Source organism: Erpetoichthys calabaricus (genome assembly GCF_900747795.2).
Source record: "Erpetoichthys calabaricus chromosome 1 unlocalized genomic scaffold, fErpCal1.3 SUPER_1_unloc_11, whole genome shotgun sequence".
Classification (NCBI taxonomy): Eukaryota; Metazoa; Chordata; class Cladistia; order Polypteriformes; family Polypteridae; genus Erpetoichthys; species Erpetoichthys calabaricus.
The window spans coordinates 486,195-511,432 of NW_026261576.1; the positions used below are offsets into that span (position 1 = coordinate 486,195).

At 41.0% G+C, this 25,238-nt stretch overlaps 2 protein-coding genes across 3 annotated transcripts in view; one reads left to right on the plus strand and one right to left on the minus strand.

The window, feature by feature from the left end:
* Positions 1–17,048, plus strand: part of LOC114644100 (gastrula zinc finger protein XlCGF49.1-like) — a 489,821-nt gene extending 472,773 nt beyond the window's left edge. The window contains exons 2-3 of one of the 2 annotated variants that reach the window (XM_028792343.2): positions 5,549–5,869; positions 14,982–17,048. In XM_028792343.2, the coding sequence (XP_028648176.2) occupies positions 5,557–5,869; positions 14,982–16,033 (1,365 nt within the window). In that variant the 5' untranslated portion in view covers positions 5,549–5,556 and the 3' untranslated portion in view covers positions 16,034–17,048. The remainder of the gene's footprint in view (positions 1–5,548; positions 5,870–14,981) is intronic. The other variant, XM_051921626.1, reaches the window with a different exon arrangement.
* LOC114644099 (zinc finger protein 664-like) overlaps positions 1–25,238 on the minus strand; it is a 428,098-nt gene that overhangs the window by 343,551 nt on the left and 59,309 nt on the right. The gene's annotated exons all lie outside the window — the stretch shown is intronic.

Sequence of the window (25,238 nt, forward strand, 5' to 3'; positions counted from 1 at the left end):
CCGCTCTTAGGTGAACTGTCAGGACTGGCATCCATCTTCTGCACAAGACCCACTTTCATTTAATTAGAGTATTCATGAAGGTCAATAATGAGCCGCTTTTACTCTGGTCCCCACCCCCTTTTAGGGTTACCAATAGCAAACTGGCCCGTCAGAAGCACAAATGGAGCGTTAAGAAAGACTGAGGCACACAAGGCCTCCACTGTGCCAATCTCGCAATACTGGGAGGTGTTGCTGTTTAATTGGAGTTTATTAATGTGTTAAGTACTAAAATATGTGTGATGTGTGCAGAGTGTACTTAAACAAGATGAAGCTGATAAACTTGAAACTTGTTTCAAAGTTGTTGATAATGACAGTTGTTTTGAAGAATATTTTTGTCCTGGAGCATGTCAGATTTGCCAACCACAGTCGCTGATCTCCTCACCTAACCACATTAATTTAAACGACCATTCAGCAGAGTCGTGCTCAGCCCTGTTTCTAACAGCCAATAGCATGCTGCTGATGACGTCTGTGGTGTACAATGGGTTAACAGCTGTAGCTCTTCAGCAGCAATCTTCACCCTTTATTTTATTTTATTTTTCCCCCTTTTTTTTGCTATCTGAAACATGAAACAGAAAGAGGAGCATCTCTTATTTGTGTTAGGTTCAAAACCTGCAGTTTCTTATTCCTCTTCACTTAACTCTGTGCCTTCTACTTCAGGGAAACATTCACTGGTTGTCTGCTCTCCTGCACACACAGTCTGCCCCTAAGACTAAAAACAAAATCAAACCTGTTTAAATTTATCTTAGTGAGTCGCAGGCTAATTGAAGTCAGACATTGGGTGTCTCACATTAGGCGGCCATCTTTACAGGGACACACCGCCAACTGCCTCCATCTCACTAAGATTATGTAAATGAAGGCTGTGACTTGAATAATGGTTTTGGATTTTGTAAGGTTGGTGCAGTTTCACATTAGACAAGTTGACCAGCAATTTTAAGTTCCTCCTTCATATGCCCCTGTTTTTTAACATAATCCTGAGGCCTAACTTGTATAAACCTACCTTAACATTAACTATTTAACAAAATTCCAGGATCCTAACAGTACTGAGTGTTCAATCAAAGTAATAATAATAATAATAATAATAATTCATTACATTTATATAGCACTTTTCTCAGTACACAAAGTAGTGAATACTGTTGACACACAACTGTACAAGATGGCCTCCTTCTTCTTCTAACCAGATAAGAGCTGAGGGTGTTGTGACTCCTCGGCTGGGCGTCTCTTTCCATTGTAGATAAAGAAGAGGAGATAGTTAGCAGCAGCACTCCCTCTCATCCTGGGGTGTATTTCTCACCTGAACAAATCTCTGCAGGTGATCCCTAGTCACATGTGTGACGACAGGTCATTTTCTAATCCTGGATTTATACACAAGCACAAACAATAACAAGGTGTCATTACTTTTGTAAGAAACATCTAAAGCAGTTAAATAAATGCTGCTTAACAGGAGTTCTGAAATAAAGGATAAATGTTGAACTGACAATTTCGATTTCACACTTGAAGCTTCAATGCTGGTAAAAAGAAGGGGCAGATTTAGAAAATTAAAGCATAACTGTTTTCTTTTAGAAGCATCCATCCATCCATTATCCAACCCGCTATATCCTAACTACAGGGTCACGGGGGTCTGCTGGAGCCAATCCCAGCCAACACAGGGTGCAAGGCAGGAAACAAACCCCGGGCAGGGCGCCAGCCCACCACAGGGCACAGAAGCTTTTAGAAGCAATAGCTCCCTAATTGGAATAAGTTCTTTTAAGTTCATTTTAAGTAACCAGAAACTATATAGATATGCTGTAAATGGCGACATCCCATCCATAGTGATACGGTGGTACAAATCACTTGGAAATAACTTGGCTTTCTTTAATGACGATTTACGCGACATAACAGATGGAAGGAAGCCATGACAACATTTTGTGTATAGTTTGTCATTTTCGTCACTGCGCTGAAAGGATTTTCCGGACGGATGACATAATCTTCCGTCCATCAGCTTCGAAGTGTTTGTCTGTTGTCCAAGCCTTTTTATACTCGTTCCTCGACATGAAGGCCCTTCCTTGGTTTCCAAACAAGGAATGGAAAGGAAAGTTTCATCTCTAACATACAGGAATAATACAATGCCTTCACCGTTGTCCCCTTCATTCTCCAAGCTGCTAGACTAGTGGTTTCTAAATGCTGACAGCCCTGTGTGCTAACTTTGGCCTGCACATGTGAATGAATTTATAAAATAATTTCTTGTACAGAGCACAGTGACATTAAACTTACATTCGTGTTACAATGATAAGCTTGTGACATTTGATTTTTTGATTTAATTTGACTATTCTGTTAAATATTGCTCTTTAGTAATATTTTTTAACCAGCAAATGATGCAAATTTAAATCTTGTAATAGCAAGTGTTGCAATTCAAACAGAATGGGTGTGTGATTAACTAGACTTTAAAACCATGTTGTTAGAAAAACATCTTAAAGAGTTTTTATTTAAATGAAAGTATCCTGAATAATCTTGGAATTCAGTAATTCAACAGTATAATAATGTTTTGAATTTTAATTTTTAGTATGGATTTTAAGCAGTGTTTTTCAACTACTGTCTGAGAATGATTAGAAATGTGCACATGCTAAGATAAATCAGACAGTTCATGATATATCATCTATATATATAATTCACAAAGTCGCCGCCAGAAGGGAAGACACCCATGAAAGCACGCACACCAAAACAAGTCACCCTTGAAAGCACGAAGGAAGGGGCGTGGATTCACTAAGCCGCCGACAAGTAGGAAGGAGCCATGCCCACCAACTCTATGACCATTGGATACGACGACAACTCGCAGAGCCACGCCCACCACCTCGGACGCGTGCCTCAGAAAAAACGGCGTCATTTATGTTCGTCTGTGTAACACTACACATGGACCTCTGAGACACGTTGACTTTTCATTAGTCAACCTCAGTGGAACCTTGGTTCACACAGAGGCAGCGCCAGAGAGAGACAGAGGCACATACAGGCAGTCCAAGAGAGAGAGCCACGCACACACAGGCAGCGCGACTGAGAGAGCCGTGCAATCCTTTAAAACTGAGGTTAAAACACAATGAAGGAAGCAGTCTTTAAAAACCAATAAACCCTGTGCCTCTTTTTCATTAGCGTCTCACCTGCTTCACCGCCCTGCAACAGTCGAGACGCTTTCTCAGCAGCTGACCTTCTCTGTGCCTGACTCCACTACTGACAGTCGCCTGATTAAAAATGGTGAACTCCTGCAATGTTACTATCTTGGTTGGCTTTTAAATAAATTTCGGATTTGTTAAAATGTTCCTTTTTTTTCTTCCTGTGCTTAAAACTAATTTTTTAAAAAAAGTGTTTATACAACTGCTGCAATGTTACAGAGAGAGAGAGGGCTCAGTGCTGCTGAGAGAGAGAGAGAGGGGGGGTGGGGCTGGGGAGGCTCGCGTGCTGCTGAGAGAGAGGGGGAGGGGGGGGCTGGGGGGGCTCCCCCGTGCTGCTGAGAGAGAGAGAGAGAGAGGGAGGGTGGGTGTTTGTGTCAGTGTTATTCAATGTTTTTACTATTACACTGTGCATTCTATGGTGTAATAATTAACTATATTTGTGCTTAAAAATCTTAAAAAAAAAATATTTACATACAGTTCGTACGGTCTGGAATGGATTAATTGTATTTACATACAATCCTATGGGGGAAATTGCTTCGGTTCACGACCAAATTGGTTTACGACCAGAGGTTTGGAACGAATTATGGTCGTGAACCGAGGTTCCACTGTATATTGAGTCTAGAAAACATGATCAGCAAGTCTTTGATAGGCTGCAACAAAATGATGAAAGAATGGGCACATTTTTTTCTCACAAGCTGGGTGGGTGGGTGTTAGTTAGTTAATTAGTTACTCGAAGGATTTCAAGATTTAATATGCACAAGCGGTAACACTGCAAAAGCAGCCCAAACCAGAAAAGACTGCTGGCAAAAAGTGGCTAACAAATTAAACGCGTGTGCATTGTACTTACTGAAAGCGGCGTTACGGATTTTGCAAATGTTCATTTTTTCCCTCTGCTTAAAAAACATTAAAAAAGCACGTGATTATGCGGCGTATACTACACAGCGGGTTGGTATGCAGCATGTAAAACAGTTTGTTTGTCGCGGATAATTTGCCTTTTACTTTAACACGAAGACAATTTCCTGTTAGATTTGCCTTTGCGATGTCAATTGATAAGGCACAGGGCCAAACTTTCAAAAAGATGTGCATGTATCTGCCAAAACCAGTTTTCAGTCACGGACAGTTGTATGTTGCTCTCTCCAGAGTTCCATCTTTTCATTCACTTACTGGTATGCCTGCAGGAACACGTGCAGCGAGCGAGCGAGAGAGAGCGAGTGACACACACACACACACGCGCGCGCGCGAGAGAGAGACCGATGGACGCATAACAATAATAATACTTCATTACATTGATATACCGGTGTTTTCAGTATTCAAAGCACTATCCACACAGGGAGAAACCGGGAAGCGAACCCAAAATCTTCCACAGTCTCCTTACTGCAAAACAGCAGCACTACCATTGCACTACAAGGCAGTTAAAGAATGCACCGGCCTCGATTTTGTTTTCACTTCTGTTTACAGCGATCGGATCGTAGTGTGCATTGTTGCAATGTTACTTTTCTTGGTGGCTTATTACATTATGGATGTTTCACATGGTAATTTTTTTCCCTGTGCTTAAAAGACATTAAAAAAGTGTTTCTCAATTGTGACTCCGGAACAACTCAGTACGCAAGCTATATTAAGCGTCAACAACGAAGCCTCGCTGCACCTTAATGAACAAGTGCTGAAACTTATCCCTACCGACGAAGTAACTTTCACCAGCGTGGCCTCCATCGTCACAGACGATCCCGCTTTAAGTCGCGTACAATTGTATGTTGCTCTCTCCAGAGGTCCATCTTTTCATTCACTCACAGTGGTATCCACAAACCCACCCCATTTGGACAACTGTGTCGTTCAGCAAGTGTTCACCCATCAATACATAATTATGCGGCGTATGTTACGCCACAGGTTGGCTAGTTCTTTATAAACTCTGTGCTGAAACTCCCACCAAGATTGTAAACCCTACCTTGTGCTATTGCACTGGGGGTCTCCATCCCTGCCCCACATTACATTTCAAGACTTGCATTATACTTTGAGATTTATGAATACCAGTACTTCTTTAATGGGAGGGGATGAATAGGATTTGTGTTTGCTGTGGTATCAAAGGGTATCCAGCATTGTAAAATTGTGTTGTATTAGTATATCACATACAAAAGTTCTAATATCATAACATCCCTAATATCAACAGATGGTGCAGAGTCATAATGGTGTGTCATAAAGGCATGAAACACTCCCTGAGACTGTTTCATATCTGGTCTCCTGGTATGAAGATTGATTACTTACTCTGCCCATGTGGTCTCGGTGAATAACTTGACTTGGCTTCTTTCTTAACTGATGAGGACATAGAAAAATGGGACTTAAACGTGTTACATTTGTATTGTTCTTTTCCTCAGTATAGAAGATGCCAAAAATGTATCCAGCTGGTCAGAAGAGTTTACAGAAAGAACGTCAACATGAAGAGGATGTCTCTGAAAAGAGGAACAAAAGAAATGGTAGGACTAACATTCAGAGACCCTGCAAAATTATAAACCGTATGAAGGTGAAAGACTGTAATCCTCAATATATGGGCCCAGATGAAGACTTAAACAGATTGGGCTCCAGTTTGGGCAGACGCTGCTCCTTGAAGGACAGTAATGCCCACAAGCCGTCAGAATCCTCAAAGACTAACACAGTGAGGCCCGAGAAGAAATTGTGTCCAAATCAAACTGGAGAAGGTATGTGCTAAAATAAAATAAGGCAGTTATGATTTACCTGAAGGGTGCTTTCTTGCATTTTCACTCTGCTTTGAAACAAAGGCTTTTTAAAAATATGGGTTTCATTTTTAAAGTATAAGGAACAGAAACAATTTAATCCTTTGGATTGGCATGAGGAGGCCTGGCTGAGTTGTTCTTGCAGTTTTTTCACCTAACACTATCAGTTCACAATTTCCTTGGTTTGGGTTGTATCTCTTTTTAATAATAATCACTAGCTTAATATCTTTATTATGAAGAAAACCTTTTAATAGATTTTAGACAAATTAAAGAGAAGTCAAAGAAAAGTCAAATCTGTTTGTTTCTAGCTTTCTTTGAAGAAACCCTTTCAAACAATAATTTTCAAAACAATTTTACTTTCTCCATATGTAGTATTGTGGAGTAGACATGTCACCCATTTGACTATTCAATACATTTGCACAATTTAGACCCCTCTGAATGAAAGTGTTTCACGTCTGCCTGTGTGCAAGAATCTCTGTGCATCAGTGGAGTGCAAACCTGTGAATGGATAAACCAGTCTTGTTCACATTTATCATTATATATTCTGACTTTGTGAATGTGAAGAAAATCAGTTCACTGAGCTTTACGAAGTTAAACGTTTTTTTTTTTCTTGAAGTGACACAAACAAAATTATTAATTAAAGCAGGATTTCATCTAAAACGTGTGAAACATTCAATGAAATTAGTTTTAAAGGATTTTGATGCTTTTAGCCATTTCATGTTTCCTGTCAGTTCAGTTGCCCCGTATGAAAAAGGGCTGATCTTTGTGATGTGGTGACTTTTTTATTTTTGAAGTTTTTGAAAATACAAGTTGGTACAGTACTTGAAATCTTATTGAATTATCATCCATTTTAGAGCAATAGAAAAAAATGTTGGTTCAGTTCAGGTAATTGTATTTTGTAGTCCTGTTCACTGAGTGGTGGCTCTAATAAATTCACAGGTATGATCTAATGAAACATTTTACAAATGATTAATCACATAATGAGTTAAAACGGACAGGAAACCAAAGCCGTTTCAAACTGATTAACATAAATTAAACAGAACAGTATCTGTCAATGAAAATCAAATATGAAGAACATGGCCAATTATGACAAAGCTAGGAGAGTGAGGATACCATGCCACCATCTTAAATAAGGAGGCAAGATGACATCTTATCGACTTATCAAAATAACAAAAATACAGTGATTAGGGGGTGGGGGTGGGGGTGTTATAGTACAAAACATGCCCTAAACTCAGAATTGGGTGTAGGTCAGTGTTTCCCAAACTCGGTCCTTGTGAACCCCTGTGGCTGCAGGTTTTTGTTCCAATCAGCTTCTGTTTTTAATTGAACTCCTGGGCTAATTAAGTGAACTGATATTTCCCAAGTTCTGTGTTTAGGGAACAATATAGAAATTAGAAAACTAAGTTTGCTAAAAAAAAAATATTAAAATGTACCAAGCAGTTATGTAGGAATAATGTATTTTTTTCTTTTTAACAGTATTTTCATCTTGATTTTGATTCTATTTTTCTAGGTCTTCTAATTGTTTAATTAATCCATTATTTACTAATTAGTGGGCCTGACTCTAAAGTAGTTGCAGCCTTTGATTATTTAGTGTTGTTTGCCTCGGTGTCTGATCTGTTCGTTTTGAATTGTCATTATTAAGATACAACGAAGGGGGAACAACTGCACAGAGAAAGGGCAAAGTATAATGAAATCAACAAAAGAGAGTTAAGCATTTAAAGCTATAGCAAAAGCAGAAATATTTCTAAATATCTTATAAATGTAAAAATCACGCTGTTATGCTTTTATGAATGTTGAATAAAAGAAAAAAAAATACCAGCTAATTAAATGAGATCAGTGCTATCAGGTGTTGTCACTGATTAGGAATCCGGTTGGAACAAAAACCTGCAGCCACAGGGGGTCCCCAGGACCGAGTTTGGGAAACATTGGTGTAGGTCATGGGAGGGGAGATTCAGTCCTGGAGGGCCGCAGTGGTTGCAGGTTTTTGTTCCAACCCAGTTGCTTAATTAAAAACCAATCCTTGCCAATTATTTAATTTCATTGCTTGTTAGTGCTTTAACTCTGCTATAGCAGGTAATTCTCATATCTTATATTTTTTTTCCTTTCTAAGGATATCATCCAAATGATTTGAAGTCCAAAACAGACAAGTTATTCTCAGTGCTTCTCTTTTTTTCTCTTCACTTTCCTCCCAAGTATTTAATTAACCCCAATAGTGCATAATAAACACACACGGGTGTAAATTTTGTAATTTGCATCTTATTGCTAATTAGGAGCAATTAAAAACCAAGCCTACAGCTGTTTAAGACTAAAACAAGCAATAAGGGTTCAAAATCTTAACAAGCGAGACAACTAAAGTGAAGCAGAAGTGTTACTTGAACAATAAGAGTTTCTTATTAAGCAATTGGGTTGGAACAGAAACCTGCAGCCACTGCGGCCCTCCAGGACTGAATCTGCCCACCCCTGGTGTAGGTAATATCAGAACTCGACAAATAATGCAAAAACAAACTTTAACTATAGGAAGACTGTTCAGTTAGTACAGCCTACATGACTGTATGCCACCCAGTAAAGGCGTTTAGTGTTAGGAATTATTACAGTTTATTTAGACGAACAGTCCATCCACCAAAAAGCCATGGATGAGTTCATCAAAAACTACATGGAGTGAAGGAAATCGTCAGAATTAAAAGCATGATCTTCTCAAAATAAACTAGGGGGCTCCGCCCCCTGCTCACTTCGCTTGCCAACCCCTGTGTTTGGTTTACCAGATATACAATACAATTAATTTTTTGTATAGCCCAAAATCACACAAGAAGTGCCGCAATGGGCTTTAACAGGCCCTGCCTCTTGACAGCCTCCCAGCCTTGACCCTCTAAGAAGACCAGAAAAAACTCCCATTTTTTCCCTACAAGGGTTTATTTTTTTGGAAGAAACCTTGGGAAAGGCAGTTCAAAGAGAGACCCCTTTCCAGGTAGGTTGGGCGTGCAGTGGGTGTCAAAAGAAGGGGGTCAATACAATACAATACATAGAACAGAATAAATCCTCAATACGGCATAAAAATAAAAATTCTAGAAGTACGGAGTAGAATTTCACATTAGATAATATCACATAATATGATATGGATTTGTTTTAAGTCCTGGAGACCTCATTCATCAAGCTGCCTCCCCCATTTTGCCATTCCACATCTGAAATAGCGCTAATCCGATGAAAGGACCCCTCATTCCCACGTCCACATTCATCAGGGATGACTTTACCTTAGGCAGGCAATCTACAATTTAAAGAGATTATTTTCTTGTGAATTGTTACATATGCATTATTTTCACTTTTACTTTAAAACCTTTTGTAAAAGCAATACTTGTTTCTTTATTTCCTGCCCCGCATGTGTTTACATCTCTTTCTTCCCAGACGTATAATACTGCTCGTGTTGTGAAGAGAGTTGCGGCTGAATGTACGCTAAGGATATGCCTTTGGATCATTTGCTGTCTTTTTCCTGCTTGCTGGCTGCCTCTTCCACCTGTCGCATGTCATTGTTTTAAGAGCTCCGAGCACATGATGCTTGCCTGCCAAAAGCAATCCAACAACTGCTAGATTAGAGGTCTGTTAACTTGTTTTAAATGATGGCTCACTGCCTGGTCTCACGTGACGTTGTAAAAGCAATACCTGTCTTTTATTTCTGGCCCCTGGCGTGTTTGAATTCTTTCTTGCAGGATGTATAATGCTGCTCGCATTCGTTTGGGGTAGCTGCTGTCGCTTTGTCCTTCGATCTTTTTAAAGCCTGTACAGCCGCTGTCCTTTTTGCTATGGCCCTGGGACAATCTCTTGGCACCAAGTCTCATGTTTACGGTCCCCGCAAGATGCACCGTGGCAAGCATCCTTGGTCTTGGGGGGCTTTAAAATGTCTTTCGAGATTATCATGTATCGTAGCCTTGCATTTGCTTTCCATTCCAGGATTTTCTTTTATATATAGGGAGATATTATTCTGGTGCTGTATCAGTTTAAAAAGGGTCACTATGTAGACTGATGTCTTGGGTCTCTAGCCGTACCTTTTGTCCAACTTTAACGATAGGAGTAGCCTTACATTTGCAATCAGAAAATCAATTGGCCAAGAGCTTTTCAAAAAGTTTTTGAGCCAAATTCAAGTTTTCACAAAACTTAAATATGTAATTATTTAAAATAGATGGAAAAGTGGAGAGGCAGGTGACTCAAGGAATCTAGAATTACAACCATACAGGCACTCAAATGGTGACATTTTTGGAGCAGAGTGAACTGGTACATTCCTATCAGAGTCAGCAATGGGTAGAAAATCAACCCAGTCATCTTGATTAGGACCAATCAAACAGCACAAGTGTTTCTGTAGGCCTCTGTTAATTCTTTACATTTGCCCATTAGCTTCTGGCTGATAACCAAACATTTGAAGTTTTATAGAACAACCAAATCTCTGACAGAATAGTTTCTAGAAGCAAGAAATAAATGGAAGACCACGTTTTGATACACCTTGATACAGAAAACCATCGATACTATCAGTCTTTTCTACAGGGTGGTCCAGATCTAATTATGCAGATCCAGATCATCTGGATGACTTTGATTTATGCAGGGACGATTCCAGTTCAGCATAAAGATGATTCTTCATGTCATCAGTTTGCACACTTCTTGATGGTCCGGGATTTTTCGGGTGTTTTTCTATGTAATAAACTTAAAGTTATAGTGTAATGAAAATTGCATAATTAGATCTGGTCCACCCTATAGAAAGACACCTGTCAGGTGTTTAGTAGAAGAGAATAACTCAACCTCTGTCATTATATTATCAATTAATGGTAAGAATATACAGGTAAAATTCCATTACAATGATCTCCTGGGGACCTAAAAAATATTTAGTTGTAACAAAAATTTTGTTGTAATGAGATTCTGTATTTGTTACTGTAGTGCTTTCTTTAACTTGCATCCAGGCATTTGCAATCATTTCCATAGCTTCTTTTGCGTTAATTTTAATCAAATCCTGCCTACAAGTTATGCAGACGATAATTTTTCTCAGCATTTCCTTGTGATAAAAGACTCTCAGGGTGTGAATGATGCCCAAGTCCAATGGCTGAAACACTGCTGTGCAGTTGGGTGGGAAGAATTCAACCTGAACATTATCTAAATTTGGAAGCATGTTGTGGGCAACACAGTTATCAATCAGGAGCCGAATCATCCTTCTTCATATTGTGAGGTTTCTGAACTCTTGAGACCCTCCCCACCCATTGGGAATGACACGCTGAGGTGTGTCCCGAAGCACGATTGCAGCGTCTGTGGAGGATTGTTTGTCCATTGCCAAGGCAGGGTAACAACAGGCTCATAGTGCTGCAGTGAAGCGACACAGAAGCAAATCCTAAAAGATCAGGGTTGCACTATAAGTCCCTGTCTTGCACCCAAAAACACGAGGCTGAGTCTCAGTACTTTAGCAAAACCAGCTTTATTCAGCTTGAAACAGGAATGGCACACTTATTTATTGTAGCGTGATCTGCCACTCTGCTATACTCAGACACAGCAGTCAGAGTCGTGGCCAGATCAGTGATCAAGTAATCCTGTTACCTGCATTTACAATGTTCCTTGCATATCACCCATTGATATCTTTTCTGTTTGCTTTCCTGAGAGACGCAGCACAGCTTTGAGCAGGCTTTTGCCCCGGCAATAGATAAACAGTCTTCCATAGACACGGAGTTTGGACTTCGGGACGCTCTTCGGCGTGCTGTCTAGTTGAGGGAGGGCCCAAGAGAGTTTACAAACCTCACATTTTCTTGAATGAGTGCCACATTAATACGAATGTTTCTTGAATGAGCATCACTGAACCACATAAAAACGGCTTTGTCGACGTCTTCAAATGCAGCAGTTCACATACATTGACAACCCAATATTTTTCTTTTTTTGCTCCGTGTTTCAAGAAAGTTGACAGTGTTGATCGCGAAATTTCAAATTCACTGGCAACGTAGTTCACTGGCCTAATCTGCAAAAGCCAATAATGAAGTTAGCTAATGTCAACATGCTGGAAAAACAGAGATACAGTGAAATCTCCTTCTTCACAGTGTAAAGCTGCACCCAGTTGGGTGTGTCTTGTTCTGAAGACCTCCAACCTTTCTTGAGCCCATAAAATTGCACTGTATATGCCTGCCTCCAATCAGCAATCAGTACAAATGAGTCATTAAATGTGAGAGGTCTTCCAATATCATAATTCATAAGAAAATATTCTGAATAGTTCTTCAAATGCTTCTTTTTTGCTAAACATCAAAGGGACAACCCTACCTCATTTTTGTTATAGGAAAGGGGCAAGTATATAGCGTTTTAAACAAATAAACATACCCCACTTCAAACTCTGTTCTATTGATAACCTGCAGCAAATGGCCTTTTTGTGTCTAGCAAGATGAAATACACAATTTATGACAAAGGACTGTGTTAAGATAGCAGAAATGTGATTTTAAAAAAGGTTAAGTTATGGATGAAAAATAAGAAGGCAGAAATTTACCATCAATAATTTTAAGTTAGAGAGGCTTGAATCTCTGATATTAACTGGGGAACCTGTCTGGTTTGTATAGCAACATAAAGAACAACTTGTTGACTCTTGAATTTAAATGTGCAAGAGGTGCCGTCCTTCTTTGTAATAACAAGAGGATGGGATAGTTGATTTCAAATGGAAGAAATTCTCCGCCTTCCTTCAACTACATACTCCATAGTTTGGTGTGTCTGTGACGTGGGAAATTATTTAGTGTAGCAAAGTTAAAATATGGAACAATTAGTAACTGTGCTAGATTGTGGTCTTCAGAGTAGGACTGGACGTGAAGCAAATATTTTGAAGTCCTAGCATTTGATGTCTGATATATAATGGCAGGTCCTTCTGCAATAAATCTGAAAATCAAAAAAACATTGGGCAGAGTTCTTGTATTAGCAGTGCTCATTACATGAGGCTTAATCAGTCTCTCTTTTCCAGAAAAACTTCCAAAGAATTTTGACTGGGCAAAGTAAAAGGAGTAAAGGGTACTTTAATATTTCTGGCCTCCCAGTGTGTGTATAAATCTATTTCTACTTCTTGTTCCTGACCTCGAGCTGGATAAATATCAGACTTATTTCTACCCGATTTATAGAAAAGAAAAATACATGCCTGAGCCTTTCTTTATTAATCAAATAACTGTAAAACTCATAGTTATAACTTCACTAAAGATCTAATGTCTCTGATGAACCATGGGATTTTGTGCACCACTTCTTCTTCTTTCGGCTGCTCCTGTTAAGGGTTGCCACAGCAGATCATCTCCTTCCATATCTTTCTGTCCTCTGTATCTTGTTTTGTTACACCCATCACCTGCATGTCCTCTCACCACATCCATAAACCTTCTCTTGTGCCTTCCTCTTTTTCTCTTGCCTGGCAGCTCTATCCTTAGCATCCTTCTCCCAATATACCCAGCATCTCTCCTCTACATATGTCCAAACCAATGCAATGTCGCCTCTCTGACTTTGTCTGCCAACCGTCCAACTTGAGCTGACCCTCTAATGCCCTCATTTCTAATCCTGTCCATCCTCGTCACCCCCAATGCAAATCTTAGCATCTTTAACTCTGCCACCTCCAGCTGTGTCTTCTGCTTTCTGAGGTCTGTGGTAGGAGTGACGGATGCATTCAACATGGAGGTGGGATTACATCAAGGATCAGCTCTGAGCCCTTTCTTATTTGCAGTGGTGATGGACAGGTTGACAGACGAGATTAGACAGGAGTCCCCGTGGACTATGATGTTTCCTGATGACATTGTGATCTGTAGAGATAGTAGGGAGCAGGGTGAGGAGACCCTGGAGAGGTGGACATATGCTCTAGAGAAGAGAGGAATGAAGGTCAATAGGAACAAGACAGAATACATGTGTGTAAATGAGAGGGAGGCCAGCGGAATTCTCAGGATAAGGGGAGTAGAGTTAGCGAAGGTGGATGAGTTTAAATACTTTGGATCAACAGTACAGAGTAACGGGGATTGTGGATGAGTGGTGAAGAAAAGAGTGCTGGCAGGGAGGAATGGGTGGAGAAGAGTGTCAGGAGTAATTTGTGACAGATGGGTATCAGCAAGAGTGAAAGGGAAGTTCTACAGGACGGTAGTGAGACCAGCTATGTTATATGGGTTGGAGATGGTGGCACTGACCAGAAAGCAGGAGACAGAGCTGGAGGTGACAGAGTTAAAGATGCAAAGATTTACATTGGGCGTGACGAGGATGGACAGGATTAGAAATGAGGACATTAGAGGGTCATCTCAAGTTGGACGATTGGCAGACAAAGTCAGAGAGGCGAGATTGCATTGGTTTGGACATATGCAGAGGAGAGATGCTGGGTATATTGGGAGAAGGATGCTAAGGATAGAGCTGCCAGGCAAGAGAAAAAGAGGAAGGCCCAAGAGAAGGTTTATGGATGTGGTGAGAGAGGACATGCAGGTGATGGGTGTAACAGAACAAGATGCACAGGACAGAAAGATATGGATGAAGATGATCCGCTGTGGCAACCCTTAACGGGAGCAGCCGAAAGAAGTAGTATGTAAATATACTATGTGGCTTACTGTCTAATAATTTTGATCGCCCACTGCGGGAGTTCACACTTATTCCAATAAATTAGCTCCTCAATTAGCACAGTTATCCAAACAAGGTGGAGTGGTCATAGGGACCATAACTGATGTAATGAGTCCTTGGCAATTTCAATGTCACTGTGCATGTAGATGTACTGGCTTTATCATCCTTGACATTTCTACAGTATATGGGGTCTTCTCTAAAAGGTCTGCAGGTCATGTTGGCCACCCTTGCTGCCCTAGTTGCTCTTTCTTTTTCAAGCCATCACCAAGCCATTAATGATAGTTGCTCATGGCTTGTTCCTGGTCCATGGTAACTGCATCCTAATATGGCTTCATGCGTTTTGTAATTCAGTCTGCAAATGTTGGGATTGTTGAAGTGTTAACTCCATTAGCATGCTTTTGTAAAGTGGGTTGCAAAAGGCATATACTGTTAAACACTGAATATTCTCTTGTAGTGCTATTTTATTTTAAATATTGGTCATTTAAAACTTTAACTCTTATTTTTATTTCTGTAGACTTTCAAGAGAATGACAAATTGTCCTTTCTTCAGGGTCGTCCACAAATTAAACAACCTGATAAGAACAGGAAGAAACTGGCATCTGCAACAAAGAACTTGGTAATGGCCTCTCAGCACCCTAGGTTTCAGCCCATTGTGAAGCTAACAAGAATTGATGCCATCAGATCTCAAGGAGTGTACAATATAAATCCAATCCGCCAACAGTGTATGGGAACATTTAAATACAAATTGAATTCTAAAGATAATGGAAGGATTCATGGGAGTAAGAAACTGTATCACTGTCCTGAAGGTGGGAAACAATTCTCAGATAGTCACATGCCTAAGAAACGCAGAGAACATAATACAGGCCATACCACAACTCCCGTTGTAGAGAAACCATATTTGTCTAAACGTGGCAAACGATTCTCACAAGTGAGCCACCTTCAGACACACATAATTGGTTACGGAGGACAGGGTTTATGTCGTTGTCCAGCATGTGGTAAACATTTCTTTAACAGGAGCAGTCTTCGCAGACACAAAAGAATTCACACTGGAGAGAAACCATATTGTTGTTCTGAATGTGGCAAACGGTTCTCACAAGCAGGCCATCTTCAGACACACATGAGAGTGCACACAGGAGAACAGCCATTTTCCTGTTCTGAATGTGGCAAATGGTTCTCACAAACAGGCCATCTTCAGCAACACATGAGAGTGCACAGAGGAGAACAGCCATTTTTCTGTTCTGAATGTGGCAAACAGTTCTCACAAGCAGGCCATCTTCAGACACACATTAGAGTGCACACAGGAGAACAGCCATTTTCCTGTTCTGAATGTGGCAAACGGTTTTCACAAACAGTCCATCTTCAGCAACACATGAGATTGCACACAGGAGAACAGCCATTCTCCTGTTCTGAATGTGGCAAACAATTTTCAGATAGTAGTAATCATCGCAGGCATTTAAGAGTTCACACTGGTGAGAAGCCCTATTGCTGTCCTGAATGTGGCAAAAGATTTTCTAACACAAGCAGTCTTCTGCGTCATGCAGAAGTCCACAATAAAGACCATCCTTAAGCCTGTTCTGAATGTGGCAAGAAATTCTCACAAAGAGGCAGTCATAATAGACATATAAGAACACACATTTGATAGAGGCCATACTCGTTTCCTGATTGTGACAAGCTATTCACCGATAACAGCAGCCTTCATAGACACAACAGAACTCATGCTGGATTACGGCCATATTGTTGCTCTGAATGTGGCAAGCGATTCTTAAAACCCTGCAGTCTTCAGCGACACGCAAGAACTCACAGAGGAGAAAAGCCATACCGTTGCTCTAAGTGTGGAAAAACATTCATACAGAAAACTCTTCAGGGACACATGCAAATTCATGCTAAAAAGGCAAAGTCCAAAGAGACTGTAAATAACAAAAAGAAGAAAAATCTGAAATAATTCAGTCAGGTGTGGAAAGAAAATTGGAATTGCTCTGCTAGTTGGTTACACAGAATGCATTTGACTAAAATTGGCAGACTCATTTAGGCAACCCTGCTTATTAATTTACTGTAAGTGGCTTTTGCACTAATGACTATTGCATATTGTACACAGGTCTACTTTACAAGTTCTAAAGTTCTCTTATACTTCTATACTTTTTTTTATATTTTACTGTACTACGAAGTTGGGAGAGAAACAGTATTTTGATTCTCCTGTATGTTCTGCACATATAGTGAATTGACAATAAAAGGCTATTTGATTTGATTTCAGTATTTCTATTATCTTTTCTCCAGAGTCCGTATTGGTGTTCACACTACTCTCTGGTGTGGCTGCTGCTCTTTCTATCTGAAGAGTTAGTCCAGCTGGGGTTCGATCAGCCCAGTAACGTCTAGCGGTCCCTCACAACGGGAGTGTATGAATATACCGAGGCATGTTTAGCATACAGCTGATGACGTGTTCATCTAATATAAATAAGGCCATATATGGACATCCTGTATTACGTTACACAGAGAGATACCTGATACTTCAAGTCCGGAGTGACCTTGAGGGGCTGCATACTTGAATGAACTCATCCTACTTACAGCAGTCAGACAAAAAGAAATATAACCGAAAAAGATAATAGACAAATGAAAGGTTTTCCGCTACGGCCGTCCCTACCCGCTATGAAAACTTAATTTCTATTCTGACAAATGCTTCCCCTCTTTAAAGGCAATTCACCTTGCACCCTATTAGTTTTTAGCGGCCCAACATTTTTTGAAAAAAATATATTAAAAAAAACCTTCAAAAAAGGGTCAGTCAGGAATTGAACTTTGCACCCCTAAAGTATCAGGTCCATCTCCCATACCAGTGAGCCATCAAAGCCAAACTGACCAATCAGATTGCTCAGAGGGACCACACACTCGCAGACAGACAGACAGACAGTATCTTTTTATTATCTTAGCTATTCGCTAAAGAAGCGACCTTGATGGATTTAATTATCTGTTCTCGTTTGGTAAATGTCTTCTGTTCCTGTGACTCAATCTGATGTTCCTCAGGTACCACACTCTGTGGTTTGCTGCCCTCCTCTTCATGTAGGGGTATCTCTGGGCACAAGACACTCTCATTCACATCAGGCCCTGGTACCACAGCCTGTTTGTGGTCTTCTGCTTCATGCAGGGGGTGTCTGGACATCACACACTGTTATGTGTTTCACATCTGGTTCTGGTCTTATTGGAGACCATGAAGATGTTGATGATGTGCCAACTTCTGGATTACGGAGGAGCACAGCAGCCCACTCACCTTTCTTCAGTAAGACTCTGTCCTTCATGCCGTAGGGGCAGCCACTCCAAGTGATCATCCTTGTGAAGTTCACCGCCCCTCTTCATAAAGTGGTGACAATAAAGGCCTGAGATTCCAGTTGTCACACAGGAGCTCAGCTTGTCTCCCAGCTCCTTACCTTTAGGACGTGATGTCATCCTCTGCTCTGTGTGACATGAGAAGTGTCATTTCTTGCTTGCCTTTCTTTGACTACTGGACCCCAGTTACCTCAGACTGCTTCATTTTAATGGAGTCACCGTTCTCTAACATAATGTCAGTCCTTTCCATCTCTTCACTGGTGTGTTTGAGGCAGGCAGGTCATTCTTTCAAACCTGAGCTCCACCACATTACCACTGCAGTATCTTCATCAGTTCCTCTTCCTCAGTCCACAAGTGAGCTGAGATCTCACAAAGCTGCCACACAGCCTGTCCATTAAGTGCCAGGACCAGATGGAGTGCCGACTCTCCCAGGACCATTGCTTTAGTTGTGTCACCACCTCAAACGTCACCTGATGAGCCTCCCATGCTGAACTACCGTCGTGCTGTGGAAGCTCAGTCTGCATCTCAACACTAATAGAGAGGACATCAAAACCTTCATTAGAAATTGGACAATTTATCTGTAATGGTTACAGAATGACATAAACGAAAATGTGAAGGTTCACAGTGAAAGATACTTCAGGAAGTTTAAAAAATAAATTCAAACATAACTGGAATGAGGGTGACAACTGGGAGACATTTTTATGTTTACAAATCAAACTAAAAGAACCCAAAAGTTACCCTGAGAGCCACAATTGTTCTTTACAGCTCCTCACTTGAGTACGTGTGGCACAGTAAATGTGACGAGTTGATGTCCATCTCATTTATCACCCGAGTGCCCTGTGATTCTAAACTGAGCAGCTGCAGGTTCAATTCAGGCAGTTCATGGTGGGCACGGGCAGCAGGCGGGCACATCATTAGCTTAACGTTTAGATTGGCACTGCCACATTTGTCCAGATGATGAGGTGACAGGGGATGTGAGGGGGCTCAGTGTAAGAGCAGACAGTGATGGACTCGGACACACACACACTGATGTTCTTGTCTAAGCTAACACTATGGCCACCGGGTTTTAATGAATTAACTTGGCGACTCCACACCGTGGCGTGTACGTTACACACAAAGACAAGTGTGGTGAACATCAGAATGACAACACGATCTTCATCCTCACTATTGTTTTGTTGTACTCTTTGGAAATCTTTTCACTTTTATTTTATTTCTAGTGAACTACTTTTTAGTTTTAATTTTGGTTTGCAAAAAAACGCTGGTGGAACACTGAGATGGTAGAAGGTTCAAAAATATAAGTCAGGCTGAGTTAGAAATGATTAAAGGGCATAAGGCCTGAACATTACGGGCAGTTTGGCCTCACAGCACTACATCCCATCAAATTCAGAGCTAGAGAGGAGCTCAGTGTCTTTTATGTCATCCATCCCACCCAGAGACCACATTGTGGAGCAGTCCGCACACCCACATAATATCAAAAGGGGACACAAGTAGCAAAAAAGAGGAGGTTTTGCTTACAAATAAAGGCTAAATATGAGAAAGGGGAGACAGAGACCCCAAGGAGGTAGAATCCCAAACATTTAACTCTACTCCACAGCAGTAGCTCTAATTCTTCTTCTCAGATGGACCTTTTAAGCTACAGAGCAGGTGTAGGTCTGGTGCCATGTGTAAGTAGTCACATCTCACACACCTACCAGCCTAGAACTCCTCAATAAAACACAATCTTCATCTATTTGTGAGAAACGTATCCCACCTCAACTCCAAAGTGGTCATGGCATACGGCTTTCTAAATGGAGAGTATCCACAATGGACAGCATGGTGGCACAGTGGTAGCTCTGCTGCCTCACAGTAAGGAGATCTGGGTTTGCTTCCCGTGGCATCCCTGTGTGGAGTTTGCATGTTCTCCCCGTGTCTGCGTGGGTTTCCTCCCACAGTCCAAAGACATGCAGGTTAGGTGCATTGGTGATCCTAAATTGTCTCTAGTGTGTGCTTGGTGTGTGTGTGCCTTGCGGTCAGCTGGCGCCCTGCCCTGGGTTTGTTTCCTGCCTTGCACCCTGTGCTGGCTGGGATTGGCTCCAGCAGAACCCTGTGACCCTGTGTTAGGATATAGTGGGCTGGATGATGGATGGAGTATCCACAATGCACCACGGCCAAGAACAATGAAGTCCAGCAGCCACTTTGCTTTGTGATGTCCCCAGCTTGGACCTTACTGGAGTAAAATCTTCACTTATGTATCCACCGTGTGCTCACAGTGATCTGTTATATAGTGACGTTCATGTCTGTGTTGGACCTTCTTAACACACATATCACATCATACTATTACATGTGTGTTATACACAAAGACAAGTGTGGTGAACATCAGCCTGACAACACCAGTCTCATTCTCCTTATTCTCTACTTCTACTCTTCACAGTTTATTTAAGTTTTATTTCAGTTCCGGTCCACTAAATTATAATTTGAACAAGTTTGGTTTTAGTTTCATTTGGTGAAAAGAACACTGGTGGAGATGGTGGAAGGTTCAAGAACCGAAGTCGTGCCAAACTCTGATTGGTCAAAAAGCACAAGGCCTGACCATTACAAGATAGTCAGCCTGACACCACGATGTCCTACTGGTCAAAGAGGAGCAGCAGGGAAGGACAAGACCAGCAGAAATTCTAAACTGTGCAGAAACTTAACGTCTCCATCTGTCCATCTGGAGACCTCATTCTGGAGCAGCCTACACAATCACAAAATGTCAAAAGGGGTCACAAGTAGCAAAAAAGATGTTCTCGTTTAAGAGTTTCTCATACAGTAATGGCTGGGGTCCCCTGCACAAATTCCAAAGTGCCACACGGTCAGGAAAGATCATCCATAATGAACAGCCCCTCAGAGGTGACCCCCACAAGCCGATGATGCTTCTGTCCATTTCCTTAGGTCAGGTTTAAGACACCGAGGTTGACATCACTTCTCCTGGACATCTAAGCAGGTAATGTGGTGTAGTGGTTAAGGCTTTTAGCTTCATAACCTGAGGCTGTGGGTTCAAATGCTGATCCTGACACGGGTGACCCTGAGCAAGTCACTTCACCTGGCTGGGCTTATATTAAGAAGAAAATAAACAAAAGAAATGCAACAATTGTATTTGGAAAAAGTCACCAGTAAAATTAAAATAAATAAATAAATTTAAACTGCATGGTTAGGGCGAAACCCTCAGGACAAACAGAAACGGTGAGGGCGGACATGGACTTCATCTTCTGTACTTCAGGAAGGAGAAAATGTTCTTTCTGTCACCCTTTTTAAAAACTACATTGTAAGGTTTTAATGACACAGCACCCGACACAACGAAATGAAAACAGCGATAAAGTAAGACAGCAAGTGCGGGAGAAGGTGATGGGCCGCTCGATACTGAGGTTTGGACACTGCGTCGAGCTTACGGAGCACTGGATGTGTCAAATGCGGACGTCACGTGATTAGGAGACACGCTAGCGTAATGACGTCATTGATATCTGCGCAGTCAGCAGTTGATTTGGTCCTCACGAGTCTGCTGAAGTGCTTTGGCTCAAAGCGTAAATGAAGTTGTGTCTGCTACAGCGATAAGGTGCGCTAACGCGAGTACAAATCGTAATGTTAAAATAAGGACTTTGCATAAAACAGTTAAGTAGTACTTGTCTGTAAGTTAACAAATATATTTTGGAGACATTATGAACGATTTACACGGGGCACCTTTTTTTCATTAGTGCAGAATCGTGTCCACCTAGAATCTGTAACAAATTAATGAGCATATTTTGCGTAAGGTAGCACATATTATAACAATCCAGAATCTACTCTACGCCATGTCGATCATATCAGAGAGGCTAAGAAACGCTTCACTAAAGCCGACGTGGTCATTACACCAGTATATGCGCAAGACACTCTCATTAAACGTTTTTACTATTCAGTGATTCCCAGATCTGTAGCTGATTTGTATTATTGATTTCCAAAAAGCAATGTGAGTAAAAGCGTGTGCTGCATAACTAATCACAACTGTCTTCTGCAATTTTAGGAAAGCCTCGGGATTTCTGCGTTAATGAGAAAAAAATGTTGAAAAGAAACTTTGCGAATTCATCCAGAGGTGAACATAAAGATCACTCAAGTACTGACAAGAAGGAGCAGCTGGATAAGCACATCTGGAGCCAAACTTTCAAAATAACACCTGACTTTGTCAGCAACATCCTTTCCTTCTGAATGCATCTTATCAAAGTCTGCGCTCGGTGGTAAATAAGTAATCTTCCGAACTGCAACACAACAGATAAATCATTGATGTAAATAGAATTATTGAAAGACTAAGCTTTTGTCGTTTCTGTATTCTTAAACCATCTTCCAGTTCCACAATCCCCCGCAGTCACTGTCACATTTAACGTTCCCTGCTCCTCACCTGTTGTGTTACCCAAAGCATCAACACTCAGTTTCATTCAAGGCTTTACCGTCCTTCCTTTCATAGACATAAAATAAGACACACATTCCCTCTACATACGTGTCCAATAATAATAGTAAACTGGCAGGAACGAGAAAAAGCACAAGATGGGAATATTCATGACAAGAGCCTCGGCATCAGGGTGAGGATGTGCCTTGTCACCCATTACGTGAGCTCGTCTGCCACCCTTCAGTTGCACTGGCACACGTTACACTGGGGGGCAAATGCAATGGAGAATACCGACAGTGTACACCTTCAGAAGTGGAATAAATTGACTGTATAAGTAGAACTTTTCAGATGAACGATGAATTTTGTTAATCATAAACAATGCAACATAACTATTATATGTGTTGTTACTTTTTATTTATTCTCACCAAACGTTACATATCTACATGGGAAATGAACATGGGTAATATGTTTATAATCATTCTCACTAAAATACACTGTCAAAATATATTAATGAGCAAACTGAGACACATTGGCCTTTAGGAAATATAAAAAAGCGTGTGCGCTGCCATTTAGGACAGAATGCATTGTTAACATCATGCACTCTCTACTGATGCGATGTCACAAAAAAAAAGAAACAGCACAGTCTGTGCAAACTCATCGCCTCCTTGGTTTTTGACCTTATGATTGTCAACATCAAATCAATAAAGTCATTTTAAGAAGATGACAAGTCAGCTATAGTCAGTTCAATTAACGCTCCTTTTAAAAAAATTGCTTATACCGAATATAAATCAGAATCTCAATGATGCGGGACTCGCGAGTAGTAACGAATAATATATGACACTGAGAAATTGTAATCCCTAATAACGGGAACAAGTAAAAACTACGACTTCCTAAAACGGACACTGTAAATGTAGGCATTTCAATAAATAATTTAGGAGACTTTTGTGTGCATTTCAATACCAATTTAAGAACTACGTAGGCTACCTGTTGTACTATAAACGCTACCTCAAGCAGCACTTAACAGTAAATACTCTAACAGGACAATGACTGACTGTACGAAGATGCTGCGCCGCTACAATAAAGGGTCACACTGTCATTCTGCATGTTTAGAAGGCGCTGATTGGCTGAAACTGTTTATAGCGAATTGTCTTAAATTGGTAGTGCCGTATAGCGATCAGAAATGAGAAGACACATTTAGGCATGCTGGACAGTAGTTTGTTTTTCTACAATACAAATTCAGTACGACACCAGGGTCTCCAAACACACAAATATGAAGCTTATTACGTTTTACAGTGAAACTCTTTACATACACAATATAATTAGGGACGTGTGCCCCCTGCCCGACTACGGCGGCCCAATCTTCCCTCGGCAGCTCGATTCGCTCACTATCCGTCCAAGCTGAGAATATTGTTAAATGGAGGAACCGCTGGTGTTTTTACTGAGAGACAGTTGCGATACCATTGAGCCGCCTAATCAGGATAATTAACGAGCTTCACACAACTGAACTACTACTACTGTTCTTACTGCGGCGGATAGAAATATGTTGTTTGACATATACACTTTAAATTCGTTTAATTGACACGAGAGTATCATTGTTGTATTCTCCTAATGAAGACAAAAAAATTATATTTATAGATGTATACTATATGACGTACGGTTTTGAACAAAATTAAGTGTTCCATAAAAAGGTTGCACGATTTACCTAATCTTTTTATATATATAAAGTTGATATATGACAATATATCTTTGACACTATGTATCAGACAAAGGAAATCACAGCAAACCACAAGAACAATGATTACTTCTCAGCAACTACCTGAATTGTAGTTTAACTATATTAAGTGAAGTGTGTAATGTCAATACGAATTACAAAATATAACTAGAGAGTTAAGTGTCAGATAGACTCTCAGAATATAGAGGTCAATGCCTTTGAGTGTGCTGAGGCTTCACAAAGATTCAGTAACCAGTGACCATGTCTGCTCGAGACTTCGAAGCTCTGTCATGATGCAATCCCAGTGTGCATGTCTGCTCAGGGCTTCTAACCAATCTTGACGATTCCAGTGCGCATGTCTGCTTAGTGCTTTCAATCATTATTCATCGAGCTCCCGTTTGAAGTACATATGGCATCAACAGAGTTCAAAAACTCTACAGAATTCCCAGGTGAAATGAATGTTTGTGGATGATCCATACATATTAAATGATTGTGCCCGATAATACTTTGTGGCAAAAAATAAAACTATAAATTATACAACAAACAAATGCTGACTTGTAGAATACATAATGCTGCAAAGAAGAGCTTTAGTAATACGGTGATGACACATCTCTCACTATAATACTCTCATAAATATCCATTCTTCGCCTTATGCAACGTTTTCCTGCAACACTGAATGTATGTCATATAGTATACATCGATATAGAATTGTTTTCATGTTCATTACATACATACATACAAAACATACATTATATACATCCATCCATCCATCCATCCATCCATCCATTGTCTCCCGCTTATCCAAGGTCGGGTCGCGGGGGCAGCAGCTTGAGCAGAGATGCCCAGACTTCCCTCTCCCCAGCCACTTCTTCTAGCACTTCCGGGAGAATCCCAAGGCGTTCCCAGGCCAGTCGAGAGACATAGTCCCTCCAGCGTGTCCTGGGTCTTCCCCGGGGCCTCCTCCCGGTTAGACGTGCCCGGAACACCTCACCAGGGATGCGTCCAGGAGGCATCCTGATCAGATGCCCGAGCCACCTCATCTGACTCCTCTCGATGCGGAGGAGCAGCGGCTCTACTCTGAGCCCCTCCCGGATGACTGAGCTTCTCACCCTATCTTTAAGGGAAAGCCCAGAAACCCTGCAGAGGAAACTCATTTCAGCCGCTTGTATTCGCGATCTCGTTCTTTCAGTCACTACCCAAAGCTCATGACCATAGGTGAGGGTAGGAACATAGATCAACTGGTAAATTGAGAGCTTCGCCTTGCAGCTCAGCTCCTTTTTCACCACGACAGACTGATGCAGAGCCCGCATTACTGCGGATGCCGCACCGATCCGCCTGTCGATCTCATGATCCATTCTTCCCTCACTCGTG